Genomic DNA, 27,603 nt, shown 5'->3' with positions numbered 1-27,603 from the left:
ACAAACCCTAACAAGTCTTCCTGGATCTCTTAACTGTACATGTCAATCACTGAACTCCATGATGAGGAAGAGGAAGGCTGTGTATCCACACGACAGCTAACTCTGTAACTGAACTCCTGCGGCAAAGAAGGCACTCACTTTATAAGCTGTAGTTTATTTTCTGCTCTCTTTTATATGATGAGCCTGCTAAAAACAAACCAAACCAAACCAAACCACATTTGAGCACTTAACTGTATTATTAACACAGTAAACTCGGAGACTAAAGCTTGACTTGGAAAGGTAAGATTCAATGTAACATTGGTGGAACTTAAAAAGCCAAGTAGTAAAGCATTCTGTGATAGGACTTCCCAGACATTCAGTATTTACATACAATGCATTTGCACTTTATACTCAACAACCACCCATCAGCAGTGACATTATTAGTGTAACTGGACAGCACAGTAAGCCAACCCTGAGCTGCACTCTAGTGAACCCATTCATTTTCAAAAGTACAACAGAGATTGGTTTAAATATTCACACAATTGTTTTTCAAAACGTTTTATTGCATTATATTTGGTACCTTATGTTTGACAAAGGAAATTACATCTGTAACTGCAGGAATAAGAAGCTGGTCTGTTATTGAAAAAAAAATCTTGGGCCCCTTAAAAGTTACAAAGTCTTGGGCTTGCCTGAAACAACTGAGCAAGAAATATATTCTTAGAAATGTAGGGCTTCAAGTATTACAAACCTGTGACACTGTGGAAAAGTTCCAGAGGTATCTAAACTGCAGCACTTTTTATTTTTTTTTTTATTATTTTATTTTATTTTTATCTGCATAACGTGAACAAGGCCTGCTGAGGTTTTAAACTATTAGTCTCTTGATCAGTCAAAAAATGGTAGTCAGGAGTTCTCCTCTTTGCAACTTCCAAGCCATAGTATGTTCTCATTTTGTTTTCACTCCATGTGAAAAAAAAATGCATGCTATCTTTCTAATTAGTTGGTGCCACATCACAGTGCATAATTTTATTTGGTTCTTGCATTACAGTTTTAAAAATTTTGGCTGACCTGTGCTGATAAGGTTCATCTCAAGAACAGCAATGATTCTCCCCACCCCAACCTCCCCCCACCCCCGAGTTTTAATCCAAACAGAGAGAGAGAGAGCGAGAAAGGGAAAGAGAGGAAGAGTTTGAACTGGTTCCTTCAGTTAAAAAAACTGTGGTGCAAGAACACCGAACTGATCGTGTACAGTGAATCTCAGAGACACAACAAGCTTATTGAACACACTATGTTTCTTAATTCTGCTTGATAGCCTTATGTCCCAGCATCCACAACAACAACACCCACCTCGCGGGTTTCTCTGTATATTTCCGATTCACATTGCATACTTCCTATGGACAGAATCATCCCCGCCGTCGAAAACAAAAATAAAAACAAAACAAAACAAAACAAAACCCCAAAACAACAAACAAAACCCAAAACAACTAACCAGTCAGATGCTAAAGCCCCATCAACTCTTTGTGCTCAGTGAAAGAATCCAGTGCTAAAACAGCATTTTTTTTTTGTTGGTTTTTCGTTTTTGCTGTCTGAGATAACAGTAATCTCACGAGACAAATTGAAAGTAATATTTCTGCCACACACCTGCTCCGAGGGCTCTACGCCTTCTGATTTCATATAAATTAGTTTAAAAACCATGGGTAGGTAGGTAAGGAGAAGGGTTGGGGGTTGGTTTTTTTTTTTCTTTTCAATCTTAGCAGCTTTTAAATTTTTAAGAAACCAAACAACCTCTTATCCAGTAATATGTTAGATTTTTTTTTATATATATACTTTGTCAGCAGGATAAAAAAAAAAAAAAAAAACAACACAAAAGTAAAACTATTTGAAGGCAACGCTTTGTGTTTTTTTTCCTTCTGTTCTCCATGTAAGTTAGAACAATTCAGCAGGTGCGTGACAAAAATATTATACACCAGATATGGTCCAATGTCATTTTTGTTGTTTTCCCCAATAAAGTTGTTCATATTTCGTTGGCCAGTTCTTCAGGTTCTGCAGAACTATCTCCATTAACTGTGATCTTCATATCCTCTTCATATCCAGGGGGCATGAAAGCCAAAGCATAAGGGAAAAGCTTATGACAATTTGCTCTGTAAGTTTCAGATGCTTCTTTACAGTCTCCAAGGCTACCATCACATAAAGCTTCTAATACCTCCATACAAGTCTAATTAAAGAGAAAAATAAAGAAGTGTTATGGTTTCTTAAACATTCATCTGAATACTCACAAGCCAGAAACACAATCATAGAATCATAGAATTGCTAGGGTTGGAAGGGACCTCAAGGATCGTCCAGTTCCAATCCCCCTGCCATGGGCAGGGGCACCTCACACTACATCAGGTTGCTCACAGCCACATCCAGCCTGGCCTTAAACGCCTCCAGGGATGGGGCTTCTACCACCTTCCTGGGCAAACTGTTCCAGTGTCTCACCAATACTGCAAAGAAAAATTCCAAGCATTGTTTTCAGGTTTCTATCAGTATCAAATGACATTTTTTAACTATCAATATCAAGCTAGAGAAGAGCAGATTTAGACTGGATGTTAGGAAGAAGTTCTTTACCATAAGGGTGGTGGAACACTGCAACAGGTTGCCCAGGGAGGTAGTTGAGGCCCCACCCCTGGAGGTATTCAAGGTGAGGCTCTGACAGGTCTCTGTGCAACCTGATCTAGTGGAGGATGTCCCTGCTCACTGCAGAGGGGGCTGGACTGGATGACCTTTGGAGGTCCCTTCCAACCTGGACCATTCTATCACTGTAGTCTGACTGAACCATCAGTGTAGTCTGATTCAAAATAATGTGGTTTTAAAAGGGATTTAAAAAGCAGCTAGAAACCTCAGCTGAAAATTAAAATATTCATTTGCCACCCATTCCTTTTTTTCCTTAAAAGACTTGATTCTTGCTAGCTGGCAACCAAGAACCAGGCTTACTTGCAACTGCATGTTCTATTTTTGTCCCTTCAGTCTTGGGATACACTGAACATTTCAGCAATGGATAGTACACGTTTGCATGGGAGTGTGCTCAAACAAAAACAAGGACTCCAGAATATATGCTGTAATTTCCTAATAATGACACTTGTGGAAGTCCTTTCAGACAGAACTGGAAGATTTGTGGAGTAGAATTAAAATGTAAAACTAGCATCAGCCGAATAACCATTAATTAGATGGAAAAACATTTCTGGTAGGAGCAAAACCTTAGTAGGAAAAAATAGTTTTGCATTTAGGGATATGAGACTTAGTGAAGTACGTCTGTAACTATTGAATCAAACCACACTAGCCAGCTGTTATCACATCTTTCAGACAAATCTGCAGTTTCATATCCACTTCTGTTCATGATTTAAAAGAGAAAACTGAGATTTCCTGGGATGGTGGTTTTTTTTTTTTTTTTTGTAACTTGCATTCCAAACATGAGAAACCAAACTTGCTGAGCCTCACTAAAGCCCAGCAGCATTTAACATCTATCCATGCTAGGCATTAGCATAGCAAGCCAGCCTTTTTCCACTCCTCTGACATTTACTGTAGCTTTTATTTGTTCTGTGCACTGAGATTAACTGCCCTGTCCTCCTGCTATGGGGTTATGAAGTTCTCCTCACCAAGCCCACTTCCTCCCATTTGCTCTTTGCGACACTGGCATCTGCAGAAGGTCAAATGTATTCAGCTTTACGCCTGCAATATGCCCCGAGACAGCTGGGTTTTAGTAAAATGAAATGGAATCAATTTGATCTCTCTGCACACAAGAATGCCTTTCAATGAAGGCCTCAACTCCTTCAGAATCTTTTTTTTTTTAGGGCACTTTCAGCTTGGCATCCAGCAGCTCAGTAGAACTCTTTCTGTTGGCGCCAAGAATGCTTCAAGCGAACTTTTTCAGTTTTATCACGATGCTGCATCTATCATCTTTAAATGCTGCTGAGTCAGTGAATCCTTCTTGTAGTCCTACTAAGGCAACACCTCCAAAACAACCAAGCCATTTTTGGATTACATTTTAATCTTTCTCCACTTCACTCTAGGGTAAAAAATACAGCTGGGGCAGAAAGAATGCTGTTGAAGGCAGCTTGCTTTCTAAAGCTATTGATAATTTATCTTAAACTCTTTGAGACTGCTCAGTCAGTCACACAAAAACCCCAACCCAAACAAGAAAACAGTTTATGAAGTGTGCCAAAATTTATTTAGGATATAAAAGGCATGAGTTTGTGTCCCATAACCAGATTAGCTGGAGAAAAGATCTGAGTCTTTAACATCCTAAGCAAGCTTGCAAATCGTTGCAAATTGTCTTTTCTTGTACCTTTTCGCCTTTCTGTTTTGTCCAAAACATCTATTGTGTAAATCCACAATAATAAAATCCTTCATAATTAAAGTTCTGTTGAACTCAATGTATTTCCAAAGGGATGTTTTTGGGGAAATGCTGATTTTTGGCAACCAAAGAATAAGAGACTCACTAGCAATGTTACTTGCAATAGATCTGAAAATATTTTGAGTCCACACAGACATAAAAAGTATAATAAAGTGCCAGGGGAACAGAGAGAAACAAAATGTCCTAAAGTCTACACATCCTGCCAAGGAATCTCTCTAATACTGAATTCACTCTCACAATGATGCCAAAGGAAACTGTTTGACTGGGGTGCAGAAACAGTTCAGAAAAGACCAGAAAAAGAAGAGGAGATTTTATTCCTTCTTTTCTTTGTCAGGTAAGGTTCTGCCAGTGCGAACTCATAGGAAGAAAAAAAATCATATTTATCAATTCTTTACAAAAAACACGTGAAGATACTAGAAGAAAATGACCTTTTCTCAAATAGTTTGAAGCACAGGTCAGAGCTGAGAGTCTTCCCAGATGAAGGTGGGGCAGCAGGGAAAGCCACAAGCAAGGTGGCAGCAGCACAGAGAGATTATTCCATGACCACCAGAATGGAGCAGAGTTCCAAAATTTGATAGGCTTTTACTTATCTACATACCAAGGCCAAAATGTGCAAGTGCATCTTTTATTACAGCTAAGATAATTCACACAGCTTGCAGAGGAATGAGTACAAAAAGCCTTCACAGAGTCTGTTGCCTGTGTAACAGTTACATCTTGTACAGACTACAATCTCCTCTCATTGGGGAGCTTTAGCACATCAGTTCTTGTGTTCAATAAACTTTCCCATGACATGGTTTTGCAGCTAGCTAGGTATTTTCATACTTTATCAGAATTAAATTCATTTAAATGTGTGAAAAGGACACAAAATATTTCAAGTTCAGATGAACCCAATACCCCCTCCTCTGACAACCCAACCTCCTTACTGTAAGTCACAGCAATTGTTTCAGCCTCCTCTCACCTCCATAATTAGCATAAAGCTATCACAGATGTACCAGAAGTGCTCAATTAATTGATAGATCACTGTTACCTGAAGATTTCTGTTAATGAGGGATTCATCCAGGGTCATTGCCAGCTCCACTGCCCTTTTCTGACTGGAAGGATCTAAATAGTACATCATTTTGGCAGCTAAAGGAAGAAAAATAAGTTTCATCACTCAGTGGACGACCCCAAGCATCAGATACAAACACAGAGGGGATACTGAACTCTGCAGTAGCACTTCAAAATGGAACCACTTGGAGCATTGAAGCCTGACACCTGAGCAAGCAAGCAGAAGGGCAGCTTTAAGTCTGCCAGGCAATGCTAGGCAAAGCATTAAAACAAATAAACATCTTCTGTACTGCAGGGTAGGAGCATTTGGCAGCGTGATGTGGAATCCCAGGCAGTGAAGATAAATCAGACCTGCTGCAACAGATCGCACCTCCCTCCAGCACCACTGCTGACATCTCCTTCACACAGAATCCAGGACACAGAAGAGATGTGCACACAGTGCTCTTGTTCTAATTTGGGGTCAGAACACAGCCAGGACACAGTCCCAAATCCCAAGGCACAGGTGCAGCTGAAGGGACTTTATGCCAGAAAAGATGCAGGAGCAAACCCACTGCTTTTTGTAGCCAGGTCTGAGCCCAGACTGAGCCACAACAGACAGCCCTTTGTAAGAGGGGAAACCAGCACCATCTAAGTTCCTCTTGCCAGGCACACCAGTAGCTCTGGGTGCTGCCTGGCTTGCTGCACACTCAGCACATTTCTCTTGGCTGCCAGCCTCTTCAAATGCACACATCAAAAAGACTCTGCAACTTGGAAATGTTACTTCCCATATTCATACCAACTATTTCACAGATGCTCTACATATAGTTACAGTCTTATGATCCATTCAGCATGCATCAGGAATAAAACAACAGGGCAGAGAGGTCCAAAAAGTCCTATTTTAGCAGAATACAGAAAAAAAAATTAAGAAAACCACAGACAGCCCTGTGGTTACATTGTCACAAAACCACAGGCCCAGAGAAGAAAAGCATTCCTGACTGAGTGATTTTTTTACATCAGTGGTGCCCCACTGCTAGGTAAGCACAGGAAGTACTGCAGGGCAGAAAAAGGATGAAGGTAAAATACCTGATAACCTATGTGGTAATGAGTCATAGTTCTTTTTAAGGAAAGCTTCATTGAAGTTCTTTGGATTAGTTGCTCCAAAAAGCCGATTCATTTCTTGGTTTAACACTGTTCTAACTGCATCAGGCAGATCCTTACTTTCAGATACTATTAAATTGGGAGGGAAAAAAAAAAAGTTAATTGAAGTGAGCACAGGTAATCACACTAACATCTGCTTTAAGCATTTATTTCAATACCTGTCACATTTACATTATTTATTGAATTGGCAAGAAACCCAACAACACACAAACCCCCAAAGGAAGATGCATGGAATTCAAAAGGTAACTAACTAGATATGGTTGGAAAAAGCTCAACAGGGACTATTTTTTGATGCTTAGAAAAAGCCATGGCCTTGTTACCCCAAAACACTCTCCTTACTGATTACAATTTATTAGACTCAAAGACTGAGGTCATCCAAGTCTGTTCTTAAATTTATCTAATCTGCAGCCATCATCTGGGGCAATGGGAGGCAAAGAATCCTTCCAACCTTCTAACAAAAAGGACAGAATTCTAAGCCTTCTCCTCACACACTGACACAGGTTGTCAGCAAAACAGCCAGATTGCTCACTCTGCAGTTTCCATTGCTTCACTCCATCTTTGAGGGGTTCCTCAAAAGACTAACTCTTGTTGGAGTAAGTACTAAATCCAGCTGCAGCCATAACAGACTAACTTTAACATGAATCAGTTGTTTAAAAAGCTTTCCAATACATGCATTAAATATTTGGCATTAATTGTGCCAACAGCCTATAAACTAAAAATGAGTGACTGCTCTGTGGGTTAGCTATCATCTGGAAGCATGTATGGATGAAGTCGCATCAAACATACATACCACTGCTGAAGAGATGAATCATACACTCGTGAAGCCAAGGATGACTAGAATCAATAGCAAAGGCTCTCTTCACAGACTGAAGCATCAGAAGGAACTTCTCTGCAAAAGAAAGTGTTGGCAAATGCTCAAAACCCTGTGGGCTGGAACTCAGAGCAATACATTGCAGGAGCACTTAATGTTTGCAATTGGAACGGTCAGGCGGAATTAAAGCTGAGTGTCCTGTAACAGTCACTTTTTCTACCATGTTTATTTAATCAGTGAAAATAAGCCTGTTAAGCCAGAAAGTGAATTTGAACATAGTAAATTAATGCACAGTATTGAACTGAAGCAAGAATTCAGAAATGTTTCAAAGGACCAGTTCTCATTAGCAGCTGTACACCTCTTCCTTACAGCATGTACTTCTGCAGGCTATAGATCCAAACACACAATTAGGACAAATATAAGCTGGGACAATTAACTGAAGTCTCATTGCAGTTGGTGGAACACTGGAACAGGTTAAGGCTCCATCCCTGGAGATATTCAAGGTCAGGCTCAAACCTGATCTAGAGGAGGATGCCCCTGCTTACTGCAGAGGGGGTTGGATTAGTCAACCTTTGGAGGTCTCTTGCAACCCAGATCATTCTATGATTCACTGCTTAGTGATTTAAACACAGCAAATAAAACTGATCATCACCAAATGTTCAAACTTTGGATTTTCACAGGCTACTCCTGGCTGGGGTGTTGGTCCAATGAAGAGCTGTGTTTAAGGAGGGACTGATTCCTCATACCCCATCAATGATTTTTGCTTAAATCCTACCATGCAACTCTCTGAAACACAAACTGCTTGCTTCCATTAATTTTCTCACCTACCTTTTCGAAAGTAAATTTCGAAGGCAAAAAGATGTGTCTCTATTTTGTTCTTCACTAAATTCTTCAGGGGTGTTAAAAATTTAATGGCTTCTTCCAAAGGTGTTTCCACCTACAGGTTTGAGGAAGTGACACACAACTAAGTCATAAAGTTTAAACCTCATACCTCTACAAAAACAGAAATTAGCTATTTCTGAGCCACATCAGAGTTACTCTCCTAAGGCAAGGCACAAGATTCTTAGAACCTCTTTGGTTTCAAATTCTGCATCTTTCTCTCAATATTCAGTGTTAAACAGACTGTCACATCTCAAAAAAGGCTTTGTGGTAGTTAAAAATGACATTTTCCTACAGAGATACAAGCCTTTGCCTTCTATTATACACCAGCAGGAAATGCAGTGCAGCTGAACCTGCAGTGTAATGGCAGAATGGCTCTCACACAGACCTGAGATGGTGTCATAAGAGTACCTGATGCCCATGACAGTGTGTTCCTGTGAGCTTCAGACAGGTTCCTGAAAGCTGACAGCTCATGGTCACATTCCCTGCTGAGATGCTAACAGCAGCCTGAAGTAAGCAGGTATTGATCAAGGTCTCCTGGTCTTAGCCAGTGTAATCCAGTAAACGCACAACTTTCACACACATTGCACATTCTGTGCAAGGACTCTTTACAGATGGATTTCTTGCACCAAGAGGTTAGAGATAAGTCAAACAAGAATGCCTGTTGTCCTTCATTTTTATGTTTTTATGAATAGAAGCCACTCACCAGGAATCAAACATAAAATGTTAACTGCTAGCTGTCAGCAGCAATTTAGTAATGTTGAAGGAACACAACTTCAGTGCAAGTAACTGAGTTGAAGACAATGATGGCCACCTTAAGGACTTTCTGCTAACCACATGCTACAGCAGTTTTCATTAAAAAAGGAAAAAATTTAAAAAGTTTGCAAACAACAGTCACAACTGTGCACTTCAACTATTTGCACCCTGTAATAAAACAGATTTCACAGAGGTGCCTTTAATGGCAAAGCTACCTATCCAAAGAAGTCTGGGGCTAACTGTTTGAGGAAAACCAGTCTAGTTTAAGTCACTTGCTTCCTAACTAGAGTGAAGTTCACTGTCTCAGCTTTCAAATATCATCGCTTCAAGAGCCAGTAATAGTCATTGTATGTGCAATGTGAAAATACCAAATACCAGATCTACCAGCACTTGGATGTTACACTACTATTGCTATAAATTATTTTTTCTAATTTCTATTTTTTTTTTGCACTATCTTTCCCCACCTTTTCCAAGTGTTTTCCTGCTTACAGTACAACTTTCAGCACAAGCCTTCTGGATCACCTCCCCTTTCTGTACCTCCACAGTTCTTAATCCAGATCTCAAAATCCATCTCAGTGTAGTCTACTGTTATTTCCAAACAGCTTCTTTATCCTTTTTTGTTCCCCCATTCAAAACGAATGCAAGAAAACACTATTAAAGCATTCAGTGTTCCAGTGTCTCCACTTTCACAGGCTGTCTATGCTTAATAAATAAATACATAAATCTATGAGGGGACATAAAGAGTGAATGATAATCACCTTACACACAGAACAGAAAGAGTTCCATCCGCTCAACTAGTAACAGGGCGTAATCAACAAGTTAGCGCAACAGACACGTCAGGATAATTCCACCTGGAGCAAACGTCTATGATTTCAATCACTGCCTTTCAGAACTAGCCACAGAAGCTGTGATTTCAGTATATCAGCCAGTATATCCAACAAACTACTTCTAGGAAAGCATTGTTTTTTTATATGCTGCTCAAGAAGTTATCTGAATGGCTTTCAAAATGTTTGTGTGCTCACTGACTTCCCTAGACATGGCTGTGACTTATTACATTAGTAAGCACCTTTGCCAGTTTCTCAGGGATAAGTTCCTCTTTCGGTCCTCCAATTTCTTCATCATCATCATCTTTCTTCTTTTTCTGGTTCCTCTGTTGCTTCTCTTTCTCAGCATTCTTCTTCTCCTCCTCCAGCTGCGCTTTCTTTTGTGCTCTTCTCTGCTTATTCCGTAGCTTCTTTAGCTCCTTGTCAGACATATTTGCTGTACACACACAAAGGGCAAAACCAGACAATGGTGATGTCTAATCCTAAGTCTCAATCAGCTGTCAAACACTATCATCCTCTTTAAACCTTATCTACTAACTAGCATTGCTGCCACTACGTTTCTGAAAGCTTTTTTACTGTCAATAGGTTGCCTCACAGTCTGTGCTGCTCTTCATGATCCATAAACTCCTTTGTGAAATCAGAGCAAAAGGAATTAGCACAACAGCATCAACATGCTGAAGGCAGGACAAAGTAATCACTGCACAACTCCACAGCCCCAGTGCCAGGTGTAGAAGTGCACATCAACACACACTGATTTATTCCTTAGGCATTACAGAAGATGAGTTATGTTTAATGTAGTAATTAAATAGTCTAACAAAAATAAGGTGAAATAGCTAGACTTTGGCACAGACACTTCCAGCTTTGCTTTCAATGCCCTACGGTCATCTTACATTTCCTTCATGTTCAGATCCTCTCCTCCCTCCAATTAAAGCATGGAGAATTAAATTAAAACATATCAGACCGTGGTTACAAGAAATTCTATTACACTTCTACTTGCCTTCATTTCAACCTGAAGCCACAAATGAACTGAGATGAGAAATACTAAAACCTAGCAAATTCTTCTTGAAGTACTCAATACTCTCTATTCATACCATTTGAGGTGCCTCGAGCTATAATCACTTAAATTGCTCTCCAATAAGAGAGGAAAAGGAAATCGACTGAAGTAAACATTTTTATATCAGAAAAGAGATGATAAAATTTAAGCTGCTACCTCGTCACATTTTTGTATACTGATAAAATGTTTAGAGCTGCGACTGAACACATCTGCTTCAATCTGTTAATTTATGAAGCAACAACCATGAGAACTCCATCTTTTCTCAGCCATTTCATAGCACAAACATGTTTTTACTTAAGGATCACAACAGCGGCTCCAAAACCCATAACTGGTTTATAATCTTAGTTTAACTTGGAACAGAACATCTACTTTCACATGCAGGCAAAGTCTACTACTCTGAGTTGTGACAAAGCTCTGACAATTTTGGCTACTACAGTTAACACGTATTAAGAACACTGGACCTTCAGAAAACATCCTCTAATTAGTGACACTGCATATGTAACAAACCCCTGAGGGTTGAATACCTGTATCAGCCTCGTGTTCTTTATTTTCATCTGTTAAGGGGTTATCGTGGAGTTTCAAATATATCTCTATAGCAATTCGTGCTGCTTTGAAGTAGAATGGATGTTGTCGAAGGACATCTTCTAGTTTTAACAAGTCCACATAAGACCTAAGGGTGATCTTCCTCATACAGTAAGTGTGGAAGTCAAATTGGTCATCCGTGATTTCTACAAAATGCTAACATGAGACGACAGCACATTATTTAGCAAGCACTAACAAAACAGAGATATCAGCCTTGACTTCAACAGACACTCTCCAAAGGAACACTTCAGTGAAAGCCTGCTCTTTGACAAATACACCCTGACTTTTAGAAATGGAAGTTAATGAAACCCTCCAAAAACAAAGTCAGTCAGAAGAACAGAAGGCATCTTTGGTCAGAAGCAAAACACACCTACTTCTATCTCCTCACAGTAACTACCCCCTAACCATTTGCAGCTTAAGGGACACTCATTGTATTTAAACAGCATTTCTGTGAACTCCTCTTTTTTTTTTTTTTTCAGTCAAAACCATATTTTTCGCTTCCATTAAATACTGTGGCAATGAATTCCACACTTAAAAATCCACTGTCTGTTGTTCAAGATCTACTTTCCTCACTGTCACGTGGTGTCCCCTTGTTTGTTTGAGAAGCGGTGAAAAGTCTTCCCCTGTTCAGCTTCTCCGTGTAGTTATGATCTCATACAACTTTGTCCTGAACTCAGTTGTGGCTTGTCAAAGCTGAGGATGAATAGTAGGCAGGACAAGCCAATTGCAGCCTCTTCATGTCCAAGTTACTCCATGGCATGTATATTACTAGCAGGTTAAGGTGTGATACTCAGATGTGAACAGTACAGCAGATCTATGTAATAGAAGTACTACATCTCTAGTCACTGAATTCCCAACACTGTCCCTCTGACTGTTGCTCTACACCAACACAGAAGTTTTTGCAGCACTATTATGGTTCCCAGGTTTCTTTCCTGAGACTTTCCTTACATGTAAGACTTTCTACTACTTTGCACAGGTAAAGAATTCCTCTTCATCAACTACACTGTTGAACGTTGCTTTTCACACACCATTTTATCATTTAGCATTGAGACAGTCAAGTGTTTTCCTGGCACCCTTTCACTTAGTGATATATCAAACAATGGGGACCCCAGAGAGATGCCTTAGCAATCACTGTGATAAACTCCTTTTCTTGCAAAAGCTGCTGTTTGCTCCTACTCTGTCTTTCTAGCCATGAACCAGCTATTAAATTCAACAGATCACCCTCCCTTTGTTTTCTCAGACAGTTTAGATCCTTTAAGGTGTGAAGGATGACACCAGCAGTGTTTCTAAAATCCAGGACACCTTTCATCAGCTCAACTGCCTTAAGCATAACTGGCATCTCTAGAGTATTTAAGAGGCACTGCTTTTTCTTACAAAAGCTTTGCTGATGGTTTCTGAATACAACTTATTTGCCTGTCTTACTTCTGATCTTTACTACACCTTCAGTCAATTAAATCAATAAATAAGTTAAACATAGTGACTTAATTCCTTAAGTAATGGGTGGCCTAAGTCAGCTCTTTATTTGCTGACCTCATCTGGTACCCAAGACAATACACAAGACTAGTAGCTTCTTGCATAGAATCTGTTATAAAGGATTTTACACGCATTTATTTAAAGGATTGATGTGAACAGAACATGGCCCTGGCAAATCTGTTTGCATATCAGCTGTCTGGCCTTTTTCCTAGACCCTAATCTGATTAAATAAAACTCATAAATAAATCCCAGCACATACTTTTTTTTAGTAGTTGTGCATTCAAATTATTTTGTTTGCTTTACTATAAATCTGCATTTAATGTGCAAGTATTCCCCCCCATTTTTAATGAAATTTCTACTTTAGGAAGTCCTTATATTTCTCATACCCTCTTTTCAACTGTAGCTGAGTATTTTTTTCTTTAAAGGGAAATATGTATTTCATATTTTTGATAGCCTTTTACATTTATTCTCTCTCTCTAAAATACAACAACCAAACTGACATCTTTGCTTTACTTCAATGATGGACTTGTCAACTCAGCCATGTAGGTTGTAGACCTAAGGTACCCATATAAGCTATTTTTATGTAGTCTGGCAAAAACAGGACTGTTTCTGAGAGCCTTCTGATCTTCATTGTACCTTCAAATTATTTCATAATGGCATTTTCAAAAGGAAATGCAATTTGATCAGCTGCCCATTAACCAACACCAATGAAAATTCTTCCTACAGGAAGTACACTCTTACTGCTCAAAAGGAAAGGTATCAGCATAGTAAACTTAAGGTAGTGTTTACCAGCCTAGCCAGTTTAACCAGGTACTTACTCTTTCAATTTCATGGCATTTCTTAAGTGCTTCTCCAAATTTATTCATTGCTTTGTAAGCTTGAGCACATTCTGTCTGGAACCACATGCACTGCATTTCATTCAAGTTCTCTACTGCCGAGGTTCCTTCCTGAAAGCAAAACCAGCTCATTAGAAAAAAAAAAAATAATAAAGCCCATTCAATTTGTTAATTGCCATTGCTTTCAGCTTTTTTTCTAATTAAAAGCACAGATAAGGTGGTGGGTATCAGAAGAATGCTGAATTTCAAAACTGGAGTCCTGAAAGTCAGAAATGTCACAGTTAGGATTGATTTGGTTGGTTCATTAAGAGTAATAATGAAAAAAATAACAGTAGTAAAGCAAGAGTAGTAATAAAAAAGTTTTTCCATATTCCACTTACATAAAGAGTCAGAAATAATACCCGGGCAGTGACCACTTGACTGTGACCATTGCTCATCTTTAGGATACAAGAGACATTCATTCAATGTTTTCATAATGTTGTCTGCACAAATAATACATTGCATGAAGAAAAAAAGGCAGAGAAGTTCTAGCCTGTGGCATGACAACGGCAACTGTAGGATTTCTTTTTATTTTTCTTTTATGTTTTAACTAAAACTGACATCTGTGTCTTCCAGAGACCTGCTGATTTCAGCTAAACTAGTAACTGACAGTAGAAATAGTTTTTTTTTAATGTGATCAGTACTAAAAAGTATTGGCAAAGCAAAATGAATGTGGGTATCTTTGACACCCAATTAAAAAATAATAGGCTAGCTGTCTTTCAAATATGGTATTTATATGTAACTTGCAGAGATCTGTAGAACTTATCACATGCCATTCAAGCTTAATGGCAAAATCAGCTGCTTGAGGTGGATGCTGCCATTCTGACTTTACTCTGATCTCACCAAACCCAGGCCATTCCGGAATCAGCCAAAGAGCCAAAGCTAGGAAAATGACAGATAATGTTCAAATGGAAAGGTAAAGAGAATTCCCCCCTCAAATGGGAGAGAAAGGCAGTCTTCAAACTAGTCTGACTTAGGCAGCTAAACATCAGAAACATTTTTAGTTGACTGGCATTATGCTTACTTCAGGTCTTCTTTAATTATTGTTTTTTAATTAAGAAGCTTGCATTTGAGTGCCAGATATAAGATCAAAAGAAGATGAAAAAAAGATTACACAGAGCAGCATCATCAAATTGTATTTTTAAAGTTCAGTTCTGGGTAACTGGTATGCTTGGTTTTTTTGACACCATCTTAAAGCTGCTTAAGGCACAGAGAGAGGTCAATTAACCCAAATTCATAGTAGTTTTGCATCAAAAACTCCACATAAAGTTCCCAAGCTTATATAAAACAGAACTTTCCCTTCCTCAGTGTTTGCCTGTGCAGAGCCTCCACTTAATAACCCCACAGCCTTCCCCTTAGGAACAGTTGTCCTCCATCCCATTCAATCTACCTTACCTCAGGGTTTCTCCTGCTCTTCAAGAGAGAAGAGAAAAATGGGCCAACACATGAAAAAGGCTGTACTTCTGCAGGTAGGTCCCAAAAGCTTGTTGCCTGCCTCTCACTGCCTGTATTCCAAACCTATTATTTGTCAGATACTCTGCAAAGACTCCACTGAGATGTGCTGACTTTCAGTTATGAAAGAATAACAGCAATAGAAGTCAATAAAAACAACCTAGTGCCTGAGACCATCACATCTATCAGAGCTGGTCACTTCAGGGACAAAAAACAATGCATAAAATTAAGTTTGCATAATGCAAGCTTCTTCTGTAGACTAATTGGTCATGGGTAAGCAGCTAGGAAAAAAAACCCCAGACAACAAGCCCACAAACCCCTCTTAACATGCAGGTTTCCTTCATTTCTGTTAAACATGGCCTTAGGGATGAAAGTCTGTTCACAAAAGGAAGACACCTTAGCCTCTCATCTAGCAGGCACACAGATTTTTTTTTTCCAAGAGAATTCTCTACCTTTCAATCACTAGAGAAAAATAAGCTATATGAGCAGCTTTATCAGATCTTTCAAGGATCCTATAGACTTAACAGTAAACCCAAAGACTACTTTGAAAAAAAAAATAATTTTCTGAGAAGTTATCTCCAAAGCTGGCACAATATATTTTTTCCCTACCTGGCAAAAGTCATTAAATCCAAGATTTAGAGCTTTCACTTAAATATTTCTTATCCAAGATTAACTGAAACCCTTTTATTGAAAACCATTACTGAAGCAAACAATCACAGTTGCTCCAAACCAGAACGTAAAGATTATAGTAAAGGTGAGTGGCATGTTAACACAAAATTATTCCAAAGTATTCAAAAGAGCTGTAGTTAAAAGCAACTAACCCTTGTAAATTTAGAACACATTTCTTCTGCTTCTTTAATGGAGTTTGCTTTCAACATATATTTTGCACATTTGGAGTTGATGAATCTGTCTGCTGTGTCCAAAGCCTGAGCCTCATCCATCCACCTTGCAGCTTCTTTAATATTTCCAGCATGCTTAAAGAGACAGAAGCTCAAGTTAAAGGCAGCAATTGTAAGACATGCATGTTTTAGCTACTCACTGAAATAATTAAAGTTTTTAGACATATTTCTTTTTTTTTATAAATAGCTTTCTTCAAGGAAGCACCAGATCTTTAAAGAAAAAAAGCAGAAAAACTACTTTCCCTCTTTATGGATTTACAGGGGTTTTCCTGGAAATGTTTAAAGGACAGTTTGGACAATCCCATTCTGATACAACTCTGCAGTGCAGTTGAGAAGTTGTTTTTAGGCAGTTAGAAAAATGAAGACTAAGAACAGGTGAAGGATATTTAAAAGATCAACTATATTTATCCCTGTGATTTTTAATACAAAAACTAAGGATTCACATTTTGCAGTATGTTTGTCCTTTACTGACTTAACCTTCATAAGGGCTTATTCATATGCAGTAAAAGACTCAAGTAGACAAACAACAGCCTTATCTAAAAACTCACTAAGTAATTTTCCATGGATTCTCCTTGTCTCTTGCTTAACATCAGCTTAACACTTCATGTTCACATAAAAAAAAAATATTACAGGAAAGCATAAGCACATGTTAAAGTCTTTGATCATAAATTAATAACCTTTGGTCACTAACAACAAGCCAAACTTACCTTATAGACTTTTGCCTTCACAAGGAAGAGTTCTATCAAAGTGGGAGTACTTTCTATAGCAGCATTTATATATTCTAGAGCCAGGGATGGCTGCCCAATTTTATCATAATGTTGAGCCAAATAATACTGGACCCAGAGTAAAGTGGTTGGAGGTTCTTCTTTACCGTCATCTGGAGGGAGAAAAATGGGGGGAGTTTTTTTGAGCAGTATATTAAAAGTACCAGGCCTGGGAGGGCTTCCAACCACCTTGGTCCAAGTAAGCCAATGGTTTGCCAAGACCTGAGCATATACTGCTCCCTTCTTAGATTGTGGTTTTCAAGGAAAGGAAAAGTGAGACAGTGGGTCAGAAGAATTTTGCATTTTGTTTCAACTGCTCCCTTAATCAGGGCAGTCAGATGTGCAAGGCTGAGTTTTTAAAACTGGTTTAGATGAAGGGTAGAGCAACTCCAGCTTTAAAAAGATTGTCTCCACTTCTAACAACTTCATCATCACTGTTTGCCTACAGTTATCTTTGAGAACAGTCCTATGCACAAGTCAGTTCTGAAAGTTAGAGAGCTCTGTCTAAAATCCCAAAGTACTACTTATAAGCCTTAAAAGTTAAGTTCACCACTCAATTTTGACTATGAAACATAGCACTTTGAAAGGGGAAAAAAAAAAAAAGGGGTGTGGGCACTCTAGTCCTACCAAAAGATTCTGGTTCTTCAGTTTAAGATAAAACTTAACCATGCAATTATATGCATTTACTCATTTCAAAGGTAGCAGAAGATTGTCTGTGAATGCAATTTAATAGCAAAGCAAATACTGAACTCAGCTGAAATAGTGGTAAGTAATTTCCTTAAATCAGAGAAGTACAAATATGTTTTAAAGGCCTGGACAAATTTAAACAGGTATTAAGTGGCTATATTGTAGCTTATAGCATTAAATTCAAGGCAACTGAGATGAGAATTTCATAACAAAAGGTACTGCATTCGTGTTTCTGCAAAGCAGGGAAGTGCTAATAGCTTCAATTAAAGAATGTCTTTAAAAACTAAGATTATCCTGCAAAGTTTTACCATACATTGCCATTCATGCTATGTTAATTATCACACCATTATAACAAACCTAAAATTTCAAGACTAGCCACTGCTGATATTCTATGCAGAGGTTCTTTTCTTGGAGATTTTGTTATGAAATGCTTGGGCAACTGACTAAAAAAAAAGAAAAAAGCTACCAGAGAAGAAACTATTAAGCCTGGATTCAATGCATTTAGAACCATACCTCATAATAAAAGCTGGAAAACAGGTTTTTAAGCCTCAAACAAAACCCCCAAGAACGCAAAACCCAGTCCCACCAAAAGCTCCAAAGGTCCCTCCCACTGAAGACTGCACTATCAGTACCTGTTCCTTTTCATTTGACATTTCCGTAATGAAACATTTCATGTAGCATTCAAATTTCAATTTCCCAGACAACGATAAAATCAAGGCTTGTAAATGGAATGACCTTGAGGAATGACCTCAAAACTGCAAAGAGATGATCAGATTTGTGGATCCAGAGGAAAAAAAAAAAACACCTAAAGTGGCTAGATTTTGAATACGGACTTGTTATTTGACAGTTTAAATCCACTCTAAGGATGGCTATGGTTCAGGGGAAGAAAAAAAACAGAGAGAAAAAAAAAAAAGAAAAAACCCCACATCACAATTTCATTGCTTCCCACCAAATCTCCCTCTCTAGATGGTCACATAATGCTTACACTACTTCCATGGAGTATGACAGTCTTAGCACTCACCATTTGGGTTAAATAACCTGCAGCTTCGTAGAGAGGTTTCATAACCTATCACAAGCTCTTCTATGATTGCCACCTACACATGCAAGATGACAAAAACAAATCAAAATTCTGTGGGCAAGATGGTATTTTATTTCAATTTAAACTACCTTGTGTTACCCAAACCAGTTATTTTTGGTGAGAGGATTCAGCAATATCCTGAATTACAATACATGTGGGAATCCACTCAATCTCACCTCCCTTTTTAACAGCCTCCATTAACATTTATGCATCTCATAATACACAAATCTTAGTTTTCTACATTTACCAACCTGGCCCAAGGCTATGTATGCTTGTACTTGAATTTCTCCTAGATATACTAGGCCATAATATACAACAAAATAAAGCTTCCTTCATCTCTTTAGTGGTAGAAGGGTTAGGTTAAAGACACAAAAGGTTGGACAAAAACCTACCTTCTCCTTGTCTTTATATAATGACCTCAAAGTATTGAAAACTGGTGGGCAACCTTTGCTGAAATTCATCCTTAGAAACTTGTCCAGACATTCCTTAAACTTTTCACCTTGAGAGGAAAAAGACCTGTTGATTTTGTTTTACCACACATTACTCATCAATTGCAGACTCTTTATGCTGTTAAAACATTAGTATCTAAGAAACAGAATTGGTGGTCACTACCTGCTCAGGAAAAAATCCACTTACCCGACAAAAAGTTTAAAGGCAATCTCCTTGGAACTAGTCCCCTTGGGTATTTAGTCCAGGCCTCTTCATAGATCTTTAACCTCTCCATCATGTTAGCTGGAACAGAATTGTACAGTTTACTTTTTCCTTCCCTTTTGGAAAGAAAGGACAGGGTAGTGGTGGGGGGGAACTGATTTCTATTTGGTTAAGAATCAGAATATACAGAACTAATGGCTATATGCTTCCTAAAGGACAGGAACTTCCATTTCACTCTTTCTAAAGCTGCCATACACCTCAGGTACTCAGTATCTGTAAATTCTTCTTCCAGCAGAGGTAGATTAACTGCTTATCTCATCTCAAAGAGTTCCTGCTTTATCACCGTGCTAAGACACTCAAAGAAAATCATTCAGGAGAATTGTGTTTGTTTTTCCAAAACCTGTATTACCTTACAACAGAAGATTAAGACAAAATAAACAGTAAAATTCTAAACTTAAACTATCTTCTAAGAAATATTTATCTTTCAACCTTGCACAAAGAGTACTGCATTTTTTTGGGTTGTTTTTGCCTTAAATAAAACAGGGTAATATGAGAAATACTTCCAGCCTTTCTTAAAATAATCTTATGATAGTATGCAGACAGAATGACTAAAAAGCAAAACTTAAATGGGGACATATTTAAATAAGAGTTTTATTATCTAAAGCAATGTAAGTTTTTGACACATAGATACATTTAAAATGTACAGAAGCAGCTTATTTACAGCATTCCAACTCATTACCTGGTTTAAGTGCCCGTTCTAGACCTTTGTAGTAGGCCCAGTTTTCAGGATTTCTTTCTTGCAGTCCTTTGTAGACTTCAACTGCTTCTTCAAGTCTGCCAAGCTGAAGCAGGAGTTCTCCTGTGTGAAATGCAAGCATTTTATATTAAGGAAAACAAGACATTGAAGCAGTGTAATATTAATCATTCTAGGTTAGAAGGTTAGATGTTCCTTAGCTCCATCTAGATTCTGTTTTTTTAGGGAAAAAAAATTATCACAGTGGCCACACAAATGCCTTGTACAAGAGGCGCAATTACAGTAAGATTCAACAACTTAGCAAATAACTCCTGAAACACGAAAATTAAATGTCAAAAGTGAGATGCACATGGTTTTATCTCCTCCTTTACTGAAGTGACTGACTACTTGAAGCACAGTTTTGACTACAGAAGGCAATTACAAGCAGTACATTGGTATTTCATGGATACAGCACCTTCAAAACCAAACTGAAATCACAGAGCTGCAAATAAAGAACAGTTCTTCAGTTTGGTATCTCATAAAACTACCTTCCATGTTTTAAATAAAGTCATTGATCTGACCAATGAGTTCAAGATTTTGCAAACAAGTTTCCTTTCAATGATGCTTTCTCACAAGACAGCATCATAGACCTAATAACTGTGCAGACCACACTTTTACTGATGTTGGAGTTGCAAGAGAAATCAATTTCCCATTTCTCAACAGGAAACTGTATTTTACAAAGCTGTGCCTAGTATTTGCCAATAGAAACAAAAGATCACACCAGAGGTAAGACAAGGTCATTAAGGTACGATTTTCTCAGCCCATTTCAAGAGGAAAACATGAGTCAGCATCACCTCTCTTTTTCCCCTACGTCATGCAACTGACATGTAATTCTGTCAAGAGATTCCTCTTCCCTCAGGTAGGATAACTGGAGGACTACATGCAGTATCTAATGCCAAGGAAAAGAGTAACAGCTCACTTTGAGAATGACAAAATCTGGAAAATAAAGCTAAATTCCCCTGGGCAAAAGAGAATTTCAGGACACCAATTCAGGATCATCTGAAATGCTCAGTTTCAGAACACTATGTCTGTACTCTATTGGTGTTTTATCAAGCTGGGAGAAGAATGTAATAGTGACCAAACAGCTGCAAGACAAGCAGTCCTTCACCACAGCAGAATTAAGTAAATTAATCTAAAACCAAACCAAAGATGAAATTCCAAAGGATGGGAAAAGCTGGCAGGCATTTCCATTGCATATTACATATTCAAATACTTCTTCAAAAAGCAATTACCTTTAGTTTCTTCAACAGCCAGTTTGTCACAGATCTGCTTTTCGTAGGTACAAAGATGCTCCAAGGCTTCTTTAAAGAGTCCTGCTTCCCTGAGGACCTGGTTTTGATACAGCAGCAGTTCACTGTACTCATAGTCCACTTTATCAGGTGATGTCTACAGAGGAAAGCAAGACACAGGAGAAAGGTCAGCCTCAGAACACATGTGGGATTTAACTGCTTTGTCTACAGAAACTTCATGAAGTGTTCACATTGTGAGAAGAAGCAATGTTTTATTTCCTCCTTAAGCTGCAATCCATACTGGAATTTCATGTTTTGCTCTTACCTGCTGTGTCTTCCTGAATTCCTCTAAGATTTTTGCTGCCATTTCATAGTCTTCCAGCAGATGGTAAGCAATAGCATAACCAATCCATGATGCTCGCTGTGCAGGTCGCAGCTGAAGCAACTGGTATCTTGTTTCCTGCAATAAAAGTAGCTACTAACTCTCCTGACTTTATTCTGATGCTCTGAAGAGTCCTTTGGGCAATGCCCCATCTTCAGTATTCTAATATTTAAGGGATGTCACTAAAAATCAGGCTTCTAAATGCAAATGTTGGAGGCTTTATTGGAATCAAAAGAAAGAATAAACTTTCAAACTCTACAATGGTCTTGACTAAATGAAAAAAAAACAAAACAACCCACACAGAAAATAACACATCATGTCCCACTGAATGCTGATGAGTCAGGCCAGCTTTGTTAATGTATGACACAGGTGCTTTTCCTGTCTTACTGCTTGTGAAGAGAATGCAATCAAGGCTAGTTGGATTTCAGTTGCAGGAACATTTACTATACACTGGTGTTTTCAAATTCCCCTTGGAAGTACACAGGCATTAAAATATCACAAGTGTTGTTAGGCAAACTAGGTCATGCAAGTGCAGCTCTGTTCTTTGGCAAGAAGGTAATTACAGCTGGAAGATGCAACAGATTTGCTTGGTATTGTGCTGGTTTAATCTGAGGGAAGTTACTCCTTGTTTTGTTACAGGCTCCTTCAAGTAATTTAAGACAAAGGAAAAAAGTTACTACCTACTAAAAAGGCAAGCTGTCAGGAGTAAAAAAAACTAGTTACAGCAGTTTGAGAAGAACAAAGATCACTCAAATCATTAAAGTAGGAGAGGATGGAAGTTAGTGCAAAAAACAACCCCAAAAAACCCAAACCCACAACCCTATTCCTGGTTTTTAGAGTAAAATCACATTCTTTAGAAACTAGCATATTAGTCATGAATTGTTGTGTTAACTCCTAATCCTTAATGCATTATACATCCACGTGTTGCTTTTATGCTTAGCAGTTATGGATTTGCATTCACATTTATCCAGGGGCCAGGAGAGCACACATCTGCAAATTGGTTTTGGCACCTCTGCTAAGTTGTGGCTATCTTGTCTCAGCAAGAGAGGAGTCAAGTTTCTAAAAAACCAGTATGAAAAAAGAAACCCAGTGATTAAGACACATCCCAACTCAAGAGTAAGTTTGCTGAGGACCTGTGTTAGTTGATGGCTCTATGCAGCTGAGAATACCACTTAGCATACTAACCTTGCCCCAATTTGAAAAGGAAATAATCTATAAAGAGACCAACTAATGTGTTTTAACAACCCCAACTTTAAAGGTGCAAGGAAAATATGAAAAGATTAAAGCCTGACATAAAATATTATCCAATATCTGTCAGGTAAAAATCTTAAAGGCTGTTTTTTCCCCTCAGAGACAAGGAATACCTTATTACACCAGTATGCATCAGCTGAAACCCAGACACAAAAGAATATAATTCAGGGGGAACTAAGGGTTGTTGTTTTGTTCTTTTAAATTAATTAATGTTTGAATTAAATATTTAGGGTGACCATTGTCATCTCTCCCTGAATGGCACAGTAAGAAACAAAGAAATCTTCTATAGTCATTGTTCTGTCTGATTCTTAGTAAGCCACCCATTGACCACAGGCAGCAGCTACAGCTTAATCTGAACTGCACAAACATCTCTGCAATATGCAAACTGAACACAAGCTGCTACTTTAGAAGAAATAAAGCTATTGGCAAGCTAGATAGACATCAGCTTGCAACTCAAAAAGAGAGAGAGAAAAAAAAATGTAACTACATGAGGAGCAGCATTTGTAAAGAAGACAATAGAAAATTCATGTTCTTCTTCACAGAAGCATCACAGCCATGACACTACCACCTCACAACAGCTGCAAATAACTGGGTGCTGCTCTAACAGGCAGGAAGAGGGGTGTAATTTAAATTACCAAACTGTATTCAGCTTTGCTGCAAAACAAACAGAAGAAAACAAGGCAGTGATCTAAACATTTTGAGTATTACATCAAAAATGAAGAGGGAGGAAAAAAAAAAAAAATCAAGAGTTCTGATCCAGAATCTTACAGCTCACAGCAAAGATAAGGAAATATTTGACCCAAAAGGAGGTTACTTATGCCCAGGTTGGCTAGGAAGCAAAAGAGGATGCTCCATGCTGCTTGCTTTGAGTTGTTACCCACTGCCAAGACAAAACTGTTGGAAGGAAGAGGAATATGCTATGGAAGGAAGAGGGATATATGCTAAAAAGTTAGTAAGAAACAGAAACTCCTTTGCCTGAATAAACATCATATTCTGAACACACTGTCTTTTACCTGCAGGAATCCTGCTAGGAAAATAACTTAAAAAGCCTGGAGATGGTCTACAGCTGGATTATACAGCATTAAAATAAAAAAAAAAAAAAAAGAAAAAGCAGCAAACAATTCTGCACTGAGCTGAAAAAGAGTAATTTCATATGCCATTAAATCTGTACACTTCACAGGAATTACTCAGCAGTACACCTGCTTTTACTTTCAGTAAGTATTGAGAAGCACACAGATTTAACACTCTGGCTCTAACCCTGTGTCATTGAACAGTTTACCACCTTTGCTGCAGTCCCCTAGAGGCTGACAATAAATGCAGTATAGATCACCCAGTACTTACCCTGTAACCTTCAAGATCTCTCATTTGAATCTGTAGCAGAGAAAGATCTCTCAAGATTTGAAGATTGTCTTTGTCCCATTTCAGTGCATTTCGATAACATTTGATAGCTTCATCATACTTCTTGTCTGACCTCTGAAGGAGGCCATAGACATGCCAACCTGGAAAACTCTGTTAAGGATTCTACTGAATTTGAGAAGGGAGGAAACAAATCCAATGTGGCAGTGGCAGAACAGTTGGTGAAAAGCTCTTCAGCTGTTTCATAAACAGACACCAATATTACTACCATCATTACACACCTTTTCTTCAGCTGTACCAAGATACTGCTTGCAAACTGAAGAGAGAGAAATGTTTGCCAGTGTGTACAGGGTACCTATAATATACTGTAAACTCTACCTTCCATGTGCAGGGGGAGGAAATAAAGTAACAGGAGCTCTGAACAGACTATCAGGCTTATTCAAACACATTTTTGTTAAGGGCTTGTATTAGACAAGTGAAGTGCTTGCATTTCCTACATTCTAAGTATATGACAAGTCCTTATCAATGTAATGGCAACTACTCGTGCTTTTAAAGCAAATCACATGTTTAAAAGCCTAGTTCAGCTCATCACAAGTTTAGACAATTGCAGATTGATGGTAAAAAAATACATACAATGCAAGCCAGAACAGTATTTGAACTAATTGTGACTGCAAGGAGCGCTGCAAAGCATCTGTCCTCTGGATAGCTTAGCCAGGAAACAAAATTTAAAATTCTAAACTTGAAAGTTTAATGGCATTTTGTTGCTAATTTTATAAATCAAATGGTTGTAGAAATAAACCTTTTCCATTCACAAGGGAAAGGCCTGCTTGAAAAAGGATACAGACATGGCTCTTCAAGTCGTTCCTTAGGCCTCTACGCACAAGTTCATACGCTTCCTCCTTCTTGCCTAGACAGTTTAATGTTAGTCCTTTCATTGCCAAAGTTTCTAAAGAAACAAAAACAGTAACAGTGATTAACTTTCATAGGGTTTCTAAACTTAATAGAGCAACTCTAAATACAGTATAAATGCAAATTTGGATTCAAGTCATCAGCATCTTTTTTACGTGCACAAATATATTGGCAGATGATTCCCTTAGGTATATCTTACACAGTAACAAATTTTATGCATTATTTCCACCAAGAAGTGGAAGTTTAATTCTGAAGACACTAAAGATACCTGTTCTACAAACACTTTGCAGAGAGCTTTGTTTGTGGCCCTTTTTTTTTTTTTTTTTACTGTAAAGAAGCATTATAACTACTGAAGTATTTATTCACAACACTAAGAGTTCCACACATCCATCCATAGCTGCCAAGGAAAAAAAATGAATTTCTGAACAGCTGAATGGAACTCTGGGCTCAGTATTGAGAACCAACTGAAAGTACAGCATGGGATAAACACGTTTTTCTTCTACAGTAAGACTGTTCCTTAGAAAAAGTAGCAGACCACAGAGCTGACAGACACTGTGCTGAGCAATATTCCATCTTTTCTGTGTCCTTCAGTTCTACAGGAGTGAATAACCATTTGCCCTCAAGTGTGATGTAAGCAGTACATACCTGTATTAAAAACATGCACCATGCTATAATGAATGTTAGGACATTCTGCAGCAGAAGGAATTCCAAGCTCTAACTACTGGTAAGACTGGTATTTAAGATTAAAAATCTTACCAGTGCTTAACATGGTGGGCAAAAAATTAATTAAGTGCTGAGCAGATTAAACATACAAATCATTACTCATAAAATATAGGAAAGAGAGCTCATGCCACATGAAAACTTACCTCCATGTTCTGCAAACTTTGGGTTAGAAAGGATCTGTTTACAGAACTTCAGCCCATTTCTATACTGCTTATGTTCATAACACCTCTGGTGAAGAAGAACAGAGTACATTTATTTTAAAAAATTTGGAGTGAAAACATTTCTGCAACCTCCTCCTCCCCCCCTACTTCCAACCAAACCAAGCTAGGGCTTTTAGAAAATGCACTACTATTTTAATAAACCCTGTTTATAATGAGCTTCCTGTGATTAAAAATCCTTTCAATCAGCAGAAAAAAAAATAGCATATGTTAATAGGAAGATGAATTTCCATGTGCAACATGATCATACAGCAGTTTCTCAGCTAAGACACCAGAAGAAGCAAAAGTGCCTACAGAGATTCAACTGTCCTCTAACATAAAAGCAAACCTCATGTCCTAATGTATCTCAGGGAGCATTCAGCTCACTTTGCCTTCACTTTCTGTGAAAGACAACCTCCACCAACCATACAACAGGGAAAACAATGGAATCACTGGAACTTGACTTGAACTACCTCTGAAGACAACCTCTTGGACTCAATTCATTCAAATGTTACCTAGATCTCACATACATCCCAACTTTACCAGCTGTTCCATACTACCAGTGTCCTGCCACGCTGGAAATGAAAACATTCCCCTACAGGTTTATTAAATCCAGCTCTAACAATTTGCTTGGGTTTGAGTCTCATTTCTTTAGGCAAGGTGACTGCAATGCAAAAATGGCACACAGCATGAACTCTTAAAACCAGTTTTAGCATTTCACTTGCCAATCCACTCCCTCTGCTAACCTTTGAAGAGAAGCCAAAGGAGGAAGCGGAAATGTTGTAAGCACCAATTCATGCACTTAAGCTTTCTCAGGTTCTGCTTTAATGCAAGAGCATTGCCCTGGTTTTTGTATTAAAGAAACACACACTGCTTGAGCACAAACCCAAATCCCATGGTAACTAGGATGTCAGTCATAACAGGATCTCACTGACTCTAGCTGACAAGTCCTGGTGGCAGGAATGCTGACAGGAGTGTAAAAGTGGGTACAGTTGACAGTTTTCAAGCTGTCCTACATAAGCTGCTGTTCAGGATTCCACCTTTCCTTCTGCTGCTCCAAATTAACTATGCAAGAGCATTCATAAGCATGCATGGACATCATTTGCCCCCTAAGCACTCTCATCAAAACACATTAGCAGAGGCAGACCCAACAGGTCTTGCCATCATACAAGGAAAATCTAGGAAACAGTCACATGAATGTTATGGAAATATAACACTAATGGCATAGGTACCTCAACCTTCCTGCTTTACACTGGTTTTGCATCATGAAATGTGCTGTTTAGTGTCCAGTGTACTCTTCCAAAGCACAGATGGAAACACCACTAAACTTCAAAGGTGTAAAAAACTGGGATACCACTAAGTGGATGTATTTTTTTCTAGGTACTGAAGTCATACAGCTGAAACAGCAAGGCTGAAGACCAAGAG

General features: G+C 38.4%; 1 protein-coding gene across 1 annotated transcript; it reads right to left on the bottom strand.

Annotated features, from left to right (window-relative positions):
- Positions 1-1,880: 1,880 nt before the first annotated feature.
- NAA15 (N-alpha-acetyltransferase 15, NatA auxiliary subunit) lies at positions 1,881-26,233 on the bottom strand. The gene is made up of 19 exons (XM_054392256.1): positions 26,125-26,233; positions 25,191-25,295; positions 24,335-24,492; positions 21,686-21,820; positions 21,364-21,517; positions 20,078-20,197; positions 19,324-19,419; positions 19,080-19,186; positions 18,631-18,703; positions 16,866-17,035; positions 16,081-16,233; positions 13,751-13,879; positions 11,402-11,615; positions 10,066-10,259; positions 8,193-8,301; positions 7,344-7,442; positions 6,479-6,622; positions 5,397-5,494; positions 1,881-2,191 (listed from the first exon to the last, which is right to left on the bottom strand). Exons 1-19 carry the CDS (start codon positions 26,231-26,233, stop codon positions 1,991-1,993), a joined length of 2,568 nt encoding a protein of 855 aa, XP_054248231.1. The 3' UTR covers positions 1,881-1,990.
- Positions 26,234-27,603: the final 1,370 nt, after the last annotated feature.

Source organism: Indicator indicator, chromosome 25 (assembly GCF_027791375.1).
Source record: "Indicator indicator isolate 239-I01 chromosome 25, UM_Iind_1.1, whole genome shotgun sequence".
In the NCBI taxonomy this organism is placed as follows: Eukaryota; Metazoa; Chordata; class Aves; order Piciformes; family Indicatoridae; genus Indicator; species Indicator indicator.
Note: the sequence above shows the minus strand (reverse complement) of the source record. Positions and strands in the feature narration are given on the sequence as shown.